We start from the raw sequence: 10,021 nt of genomic DNA on the forward strand, positions 1-10,021 counted from the left end.
AAATTATTGAATAATAAATGAAAAAAGTGTGTCATAGTTAAGAGTAGAGGATAAAAAAGAGTAAAGGCCAAAATTGGTAACATATGATCATTTTACGTTTTTGGTCCTAAACATTATCTTTTAGATTTTTTAATTCTACATATATGAAAATTTGATCAAATTGGTCATCCGTCAATATTTCCATTAAAAACTAACGCTCAATGGGTTCAATTCTGATATTTTCCTCCTTAATTAATTCCCTAATTAAGAGACTGATTGGAAAATGGCGGAAGAGAGTGGTGAAGAGTACCTGTTCAAGATAGTGGTGATCGGCGATTCCGCTGTGGGGAAATCGAATTTGCTGTCGCGGTTTACTCGAGACGAGTTCGACCACAACTCCAAGGCCACGATCGGAGTGGAGTTTCAGACGCAGGTGCTGAAGGTCGACGGCAAGGAGGTCAAAGCGCAGGTCTGGGATACCGCCGGCCAGGAGCGATTCCGCACCGTCACCTCCGCCTATTACCGCGGCGCCGTCGGAGCTCTCGTCGTCTACGATATTACTCGGAGGATTACTCTCGATAGCGTCAAGCGTTGGCTTGATGAGCTCAATAGTATTATAGTAATATCTCTTTCTCTGTCTTCTCAATTGAATCTGGTTAGAATTCCAGTAGAATTTCAGAAGAAGAAAAGGAGACTGTTGAAGCTTTATCAATTTGCTCAGTTGGATTCATTTTTTTAGCATACAATTATTCATTTCTCTATATGCAAATTTATCTTAAATTCTACATATGTTCGTTTCGATTTTGTCCGATTTTGTTGGGTTTGCAGACTTGAGGTTCTCCTATTTTTGTTGGGTTTTTCAATTTTTGGATTATTCGAGTTTGTTGGATTCTTGATTATGTTAGGTATTTGAGATTTTAGAAATTTGTGAATGAATGGAGAATTTGAAGTTCTGTATATTAGAATTTTGAGATGAATGAAAATGGATGAAAAAGATGAAAGATGAGACGAAGGAAGAAGATAGAAATTGAAGTGAAACACTCCAAATAAGAACCCTAAACATATTATTTAATTGAAGTGAAACACTCCCTAAACATATGTATTTAATTCTAATTTTAAAAAAATATTTATAAAAATAATTAGGGAATTAATTAGGGAGTAAAAAATTAGAAATTAAAAGTTTAATTTGGTCAAAATTGTGATTAAACCCGTTGACCGTTAGTTTTTAACAGAAATATTGACGGGTAACCAAAATGATCAAATTTTTATATGTGCAGGATCAAAAAATTCAAAAGATAATATTTAGGACCAAAAATGTAAAATGATCATATGTTCAGGACCAATTTGACCTTTACTCAATAAAAAATTGATAAAAGTGGATCCGTAGTTAAGAGCAGAGAATACAAAATGGATAAAAGTGGATCCGGGTCCACAACCGCTATAAATCTTATTTTACATAATTACTCAATAATTAAATGTGGACCATACATCTTTTTAATCATGTGGCTGAAAATTGTCCCCTCCATTTCCGGGACTGGTTCCGCAACTGTTCTCCGGCAATGACGGGTAGCTGGTGGCAGTATGTATCCGGTGGGCGGCGGATGAGTAAGAATTGGGGGAGAGAGTTGGCGGTGATAAGAAGAAGACTAATATTTAAAATTAAAATTTAATTTTTAAAAAAATGTCTTGTTTAAATTTATTAGGAGAATTAAAACGATTAGACTTTGACTTGTGAAACGACTTTGTTTTGAGCAAGAGAACAACGACTAGTGTGTGTTTGCATTCAAATACATTTTGCAATACATTAGGCCATCCGCAACGCTGTCTCTTATCCGTCTCATCTCTTCACTATTCATGGGCCCCACTGTACTTTTTAGCTCATCTCTTAACTAAGAGACAGCACCTGCAACCCTCCATCTCTTAATCATCTCTTAACCATCTCTTAACTATTCATTCAATTTCATTTTTTATTTTTAATTCCAACAAATTCAATTAATAAAAACACACTTCATTAAAATAAAATAAATATTACAACTTAAAAGCCTAAAAAATAGAAAAAAATACATAATTAAAATCCTAAAAAATAAAAAAAGTACATAATTTAAAATCCTAAAAAATAAAAAAACTACTCCGCCGGCGAATCATCATCCCCCGAAGTCGGCGGTGCAGCTATACCAAGTTGAGCTCTCATATACTCAATTCCGGCCATATGGGCTGCAACTTGGCCAGGATTCATTTTTGAGAGGTCCGCCATCGTGGTGACTAGGTACATGGACATAGGGTGTGCGAGCCCGTGCCCGTGCCGGAGCCCGAGCTCGAGCCCGCCTGGCTTGGTCCGCCGCGGCCCATCCCTCTCGCTCTCGCTCTCCCCCTCTCTAGCCGCCTTCGCCGCCTTGGTCCCTTGCGGCCGACGTCGTGCACCGGAAGAAGACCCCCTACATCATCGGTTGGCGTGCCCTCACGTGAGGTGTTGCCTTCGCCGCCATCACTAGACAAGTAGTGGCCACGCGCCGTGCGCTTCGTGCGTTGAGCCCGACTCGACACCGCCAGCCCACCTGTCAAGGTGGTGGACTTGCGACCAAACATCGACAAGCTTGAAATCTTTGCCGACGTCGTCTTTGAAGACCCGCAACGCCGCTCTCAGAATGTCGGCTCCACCGGCTCCGCTCTGATAATTCGCCTCTTCTCCCCTGTATATTGCGCAAAATTTTTTGACATCTTTGTCGCTTCGCTCCCAATGACTGCGGAGCATCTTCACGTTGCGGGGAACGGTATTCGCCGGCCTTCGTGCGTTGTAAACTTCGGTGACTTTTAGCCAAAAACACTTGTGGGTTTGTTGATTCCCGACGACAGGATCGTACGAGACGCTGATCTAAGCGTCGTACAGAGCCAACGTCTCGGCTTGGCTGTATGCATGACGGCTGCCGTCTCCACCAGCCGCTGCCTCCTCTTCCTCCTCGGCATTGACGCCGAGACTGAAGTTGATCCTGCCGGAGCCGGAGCCGAAGCCTCCACCAATTGGCTAGTCGGGCAAACTGCGTTCAGGCGCCAAAAAATTCTCCGAAATTTGGGATAATCCCGGCGATTGCCCGTACCTCTGGGGGGGAGGGACGATAGTATGCATCCACATCAAAATGTGGTGTTTGGTACGCCGGCGGGGTGGTCGAGCCTTGGGTGCCCGGCGACGAACCGGGAGTACCCAAACAGTTGTACATGCTCGCCCAATCGTCGAACGAGTTCAAGTCGAATCCGACGGAGCGCCGCCTGCCGGAGCCGCCGGAGCCGCCGCCGCTGGAGTTTCCATCGCCGGACATTTTTTCAACAATTTGAGAGTAGTGTTCGTGTGTAATAAGAATTTGGGTTTTTTTTAATCTTATTAATAAAATTTAGTGCGAGAGAATCATTTACTAAATTTAATACTCCGTAAATTATGGTATATCAAACACTAACCAAATAGTGAAAGTAGTAGCGATTTGGTTTAGTAAATCTTATTAATAAAAGTAAGTGCAAGTGAATATAGAATAAATTGAATAGTAGATTACTGCGTGTATGAAAATATTAGTAATAAAAGTAAATGCGGGACAATCATACACTAAATAGAGTGATATATTACGGTCGATCATTGATTCATACAAAAAAAGTGAAGAAGAGATTATGGCCTCCTTTATAAAATATCTATAATACGTCACTATAAATAGTAGATGATAAAGCCATGAAGAGACCCAAATAGAGAGGGAAAAGAAAATAACAGAGAACCTCTTCAGAAAACAAGCACGAAGAACACTCATCCCTAAATTGTTGAGAAGACAAAGAAGGTGGTCATAATGTCTTATAATATGGGTGGTAGGGCGCCTGGTAATGTATTAATCAAAATGCGTTATGGATCTGACCTATTTTTATTTAAATTTATATTTCTTTTGGGTCCAAAGGAGTTATATAACAAGATTGGTTCAATATTAAATAAAGAACCATCCACTATAGTAATTACATACTTATTCTTTGATAATGATGAAGTATGGCTGCTTCCTAGTAATCCTTTCGAATTTTGTAGACCATCGACAATCACACCAAATGGACTTCGTCAGTTTAAATTTAATGTTTATGATAAAGATGAAGTAATGCCTGCTAGATAGTTCTTAGTAGTATTTATTTCTTATGTCTAAGTACAGTTCGGGTTTTCTTCGGTTGGTTCTTTCCCGAACTTTAGTAGATGAACCAAGTAGTGGTATCTTGTATTGATGGTAATTTATTTTAATCGAACAAATTCATATTCTAGTATTTGTTCTCCTTCTTTATCTTTATACAATTGGGGCTGTTCAGTTTGCAAAATTATATTTTGTGATTAAATATGTACGGGGTTTGGTTCATGAAATTGGATTACATAGAATTCTAGATGGATACTCATGTGATAATTAGTCATAGTCATCCTCTTCTCGCTAAAATAATTTCACAACTTAATCTTAGATTATATTTTCGTAGTACTATTTTATTTTTAAAAATCGAACGATGTCTCTAAATGTTTGTTTTAATTATCGACACCGCATGCTCTATACTGGCGTAATTGAGAGGAAATTTAACTAATGTATTTTGTTGTAAGTGTTGTCGATTCGATACACCCAAACTAAATACAGTGTCACATGACGAACAGTGGTGCTTCTCGTGTGTTTGCTAAACTAGTATTAACACCCGTGCTATGGACTAGCTTTATGATTTTTAACTAATTATAGAATCAGGTTAACTAAACACGTTACAAAATTAATAAACAACACTTCAGTCATAGTATCAGATTCTACTAAAATGTTGAATCATATTTAAACATAGTAAAAACATAACTTCAATAAATTACATTGCAGTTTTCAGTACACAACGTATACTATAATACGTACAGGTTAAAACAAAGGAAAACAAAATTGACCGAATGTATAAAACAAATTGTGCTAAAACACATAATACCTAACATTAATCAAAGAAAAAACTGATGAAAACATAAACATACATTAGAAGCATGAACATTACAATCAATTGATCATGAAAAAAATAAAAAATTTACTGACAAATATACAAAATATTAAATGAATCAAAAACTTAAGTACAAAAAAAAGATGCATATTGATCGATTCAAAATTAAAACATAAACAATACAATTATTGATACATACCTACCATTATTGAACAAAGATAACAACAAAACAACTTGGAAAAGATAAAAAAAAAATGTGATAAGCTGATGAGATCGGCAAAAATCGAAGAGCGTGAATCAATTCCTCAATATATTTATAAATTTTAAAATTATAAATTTAATACTAAGATATATTGTCATAACTTCCACAAAACACATAACAAATTAATGTATTTAAAATGTATTCATTCTCGATATCGATCTAGTTGTTGTTGGGATGCGTACATTTTATTAGTATATATACTATTAACAATTCAAACTAAAAGAATATATTGAAAATAAAAATTTAAGTGTTCAACCAAAAAAAAAAAAAATAAAACTGAAATTTGGTTAATTGAAGTTCTAATTGATCAATTGAAGATTTATTGTATCATTTCTCTTAAATTGAAAATATGATTGATTAATTGAAAATTCGATTGATCTGTGTATGTAATTCAATTCAAGATTTAATTAAGCAATAAGAAGGATTGTAAATTCAATTGATACTCAATTAAGAATTCAATAGTTCAATTAAGAATAACATGAAATCCAATCGATCTACGTTCCAACTGATCAATTGTGAATTTAATTAAAACCTTTAGTCATTCAATTGAATCGAATATGAATGGCATCTTTCTACTTAGTCTAAGATAAATCGAAATTCTTAGTTGTTCAATTGTATATAAAATGATTGGAATCCCAAATTTTTAGGAATATTTTAGTTTTAATTGAATAATTTGAGATTTCAAATAATCTTTGATTAAAGAGAATAATTATATATTTGAATTGATCGTAGATTCAATTGGAGTTTTCAACATTTTTACTTAAATTAATATACTTAAAAAAATTAATTGTAAAATGTAAAGACAACAACATATTAGAAGTACTAACTAAAACTCAATAATAGTTCTATCTAATAAAAAGAAATTCAATTCAAATTGAATACACTAACTAATATGCTAGCGTAGCACGTATACATACAATCTTCTTCTACAGCTAATACACTTAACCCCAAAGTGGCGCCTCGCCGCGGCTACCTCGCCTGCACAGCCGCGTCACCTGCGCTCCCCTCCATTCCCTCATTCCCTCCGGTACCTCTAGCAGGAGTGGGTAAAGATCGGATCTTTAAACAAAAACATTGTACTTCTCTCTCTCCTTCCTCACTTTCCTCCCCATCCCTCACTTTCTCTCGGTCAAACGCCGCCTTGCCGCATCCCTCAGCCTTGCCACCCTCATCACCCGTCGTCGGAGCTGTCACCGGATTCCAAGACCCCTGCTATGCTGCAATCGGAAAATCAGAATCTGTAAGAAATATCATGAATATCAAAGCTCTTAGATTCAAGAGAGAAAATAGCACAAAAAAGTATTGTACTCAATTCACAGAAAACGCATTTTGTATCTGGTATTTATAGTGGTTCAAAGTTCAAACAAACTACCAATGTAAGCCAACATATATAGTTGATTTAAAAAATATTTTGAATCTCAGCATAATTTTTGGGAAGATAAACAGTGAATTGAAATAAATTATTGTACCTCCCAAAATCTGATTCCATGCTTTCTCGGTAATAGATCTGTCTATTGTAATAGGCCTGCCCAATGAGTAGTAACGGAACCAGAAAATTAAACAAGGCGGGGCTGAAATTTTAAAAAAATATTTATTATTTAATTTTACATGTAATGTCTATTTTCGATTCAACTTTTACGACACACTAAATGATAGTAACTATTTTCGACGAGTCGCCGTTTCTTGAAATCGCCGAAGAATAGTCTCATTTCCATTTTTTTTTAAAAATTCCCCCCGATGTATACAATTAAGATATCATTCATCCATTCGTCTCCCATTCTATTTCACAAATCTGTTTTGATAAGTTTCGTAGAAGAAAATACTCATTCGGCAGAAGCTGTTGCAACCGGCAGAATCGGTGTCAACTCAATCAAATTGTACACCAAGGAGAAAGCTTTATCTCTTGAGGTAGAAACCAAAATCTTTGCTAGTTTTCCCAGCCCGATACATCACCCATCGACCATCAATTCTTACCCGAAGCGACGAAATGCGCCGCTGCAGAACTCTGGCAGCGGCGGCAAGCGTAGGGGGCGTTGTCTCGCAAATTTCCAGCCTCTAGGCATGAACTATCTTTGAGGATTTGGGTTAAATGTGTCAAGGGCTTAGAGCTAGCATTATTAGTTTATTAAGTTATAAGGCCAACATTAAAAAGAGCCCCACAATAAATGAAATGGCCCAAAACAAATAAGCCTAATTGTCTTCTTCCCCAATTTTTAATTTCTGAATCTGGAACAGGCGGCGGACAACTGGAAACTTTGGAGTACAAGGCTCGGCGGCTCGCTCTGGGGTGGATATCGGTCGGAGCACGGTGGTACAAGGGGGGATTGGGGTCTGGTGCCGGCTAAGCCCCCGCTGGCACCGTGTGGTTCCGACACTGCCTGCACCTATACCTCAATTGTGTGTTACCGAGAAAAGGTGTGAAAAGTGCTCAAGAAGGTACTTGCCAAGCATTTACCAAACTTATTTTATGCTTTGAAATTTTAACCTATGCTAAAATACTGTTTTCCGCCAAAATCACCTTGAATGGCATTTCTGCAATTTTTTCTACAACTCCCACTTTATATATTGATGGATAGGTTATGAGATTCGCATTAACAATATGTATAAGTTTTTCTTTGTTAAATTGATATCTATAATTTTATGCTTAAAATAATATTTTGATGTTTTTTTTAAGAGTATTTTGATGTTGTTATTAACATGTTCTATGAAGCTTCAGGCAATGTCATCTCACTAATTGCCTAATAAGTGTTGTTATAACTAAATTCTATCGGCACAATGCTTACTCCATCTATTTCGTCTATCGAGAACCTCAACTCTCAACATGTCTCTGTGAACGTTTGAATCGCACGCCCTGCGTCACGACCGCCCTTTCTAAAAAAAAAGAAAGCTAAGTAGTTGATCGCGACTAGTGAGGGATTAAAAAAATAGGGAAGAAAAATGGAAAATGACAATGGGCTCGAATCACGAATCAAAAGTGGAACTTAAACCATTCAAATCAGAGTGTGAATTCATAGTAGTTCAATAGTTGAATGATACAATATTCAACGATATCAATTTATAAATAAAACAACGTTCAGCTAAAGCATTCGAGAGTATAATAATATTATGTATGAAGACACAACATATTCTGAACATTTGACAGACATCTTCTTAATCGCTCGTCACAGCTCAACATGCACATAGGGAAAATGTATGCAGAGCTTAGTACTTGATGCACTCAGTGAATTTATGCTAAAAACATTTCAATAAACATGTCATGCCCTCTTTGAGTGAACTCGGGTATTACTTTAAAACTAGTGTCGCATCCGTGCGATGTAGGGGTGGCAAATCGTGCGTGTCGGGTCGTTATCGTGTCGACACGATAACGACACGAACACGATAACAACAAACACGAACACGACCCGTTAAGAAAACCTCAAACACGAACACGAACACGACCCGCTACCCTCAGACACGAACACGACACGAACCCATTAACGACACGAACCGGTTCGGGTCAACACGACACGAACACGACACGAACCCATCAATGACACAAAAATAAGTATTAAAAAATGAAAATAATAAGAATAATAATATTAAAATATTATGTGTTAATAAGAATAATAATATTAAAATATTATGTGTTAACGGATAACACGAACACGACACGAACACGACACGAACACGCATTGCTAACGGATAACACGAACCCGACACAAACACGACACGAACACGACACACGAAATTTTCGTGTCCTTAATGGGTCGACCCGATAAGGACACGAACACGATAAACTCTAACCCAAACCCATTAATTTCGTGCCGGTTCGTGTCGTGTTATCGTGTCGTGTCAAAAATTGCCAACCCTAGTGCGATGTACTGTCCATTTATTTTTTTGGCCCTAATTTAAAATTTTTAATTAGATAAAATTAAAAATAAGATTTTGAAATAAAATAAAATGAATACCCATGTTGACTAGAAAACTGATGGATCTCTATTGTAGAGGAAATGGTCACACATAAAAAAACATAAAAATTTCATTTTGAGATTTATAATTAAACTATGTAAATAAAATTAATATTATAAACCATATTCTTATTTCGATTTTGTTTAATTTTTAAAAAGTCAAGCCATGTGATCTGTATAATTCGAATTTTTCATAAACAAATTTGAATTGAGATATATATATATATATATATATATATATATATATATATATATATATATATATATATATATATATATATAGAGAGAGAGAGAGAGAGAGAGAGAGAGAGAGTCCCATTATCCACAAATCCACTCTTAAAGACCGAACCACCGAACCCTACTAAATTAGGGCTTTTAGATCTAGTTTTTATGGATAAGATACAGAAATTTATAAATTATTTTCGCCTTCATCACGAGCCTATTTTAATTCATGTGAAGGTAAATAAGTCATACTAACATGTTACGAAGATTTAAATTCGTTCCAGAATATATTACTTTTCTAGTAGGTTTTTACTTCATTCTAGTAGGTTTTTACTTCATTCCAGTAGGTTTTTACTTCATTCCAGTACGTAAATGTGGTTTCACCGTCGCGTGCCGTTCTTTCTCTCTACAATATCTATCACCAACGTCATGGCGCTAATATGGTTTAATAAACACATGGAATAATGTAATAAATTATTGGAATGAAGTATGTGTAGAAACATTTGAAGTACAGAATGAAGTAATAAACCTATATAATGAAGTAAAATGGGCTTGTAATGAAGCCGAAAAAATTTTCACAGCAGCACATCTCATCAAAAAAACTAGATCTAATGGCCCAGATTTGGTCTCTAGTTCGGTCTTTAAAATTGGT

At 36.2% G+C, this 10,021-nt stretch overlaps 1 protein-coding gene across 1 annotated transcript; it reads left to right on the forward strand.

Annotated features, from left to right (window-relative positions):
* The first annotated feature begins 262 nt into the window (after positions 1-262).
* LOC125203377 (ras-related protein RABA5b-like) lies at positions 263-722 on the forward strand. The gene has a single exon (XM_048101707.1). It carries the CDS (start codon positions 263-265, stop codon positions 716-718), a length of 456 nt encoding a protein of 151 aa, XP_047957664.1. The 3' UTR covers positions 719-722.
* The last annotated feature ends 9,299 nt before the right edge of the window (positions 723-10,021 follow it).

This window comes from Salvia hispanica, chromosome 2, assembly GCF_023119035.1.
Source record: "Salvia hispanica cultivar TCC Black 2014 chromosome 2, UniMelb_Shisp_WGS_1.0, whole genome shotgun sequence".
NCBI classification, from domain to species: Eukaryota; Viridiplantae; Streptophyta; class Magnoliopsida; order Lamiales; family Lamiaceae; genus Salvia; species Salvia hispanica.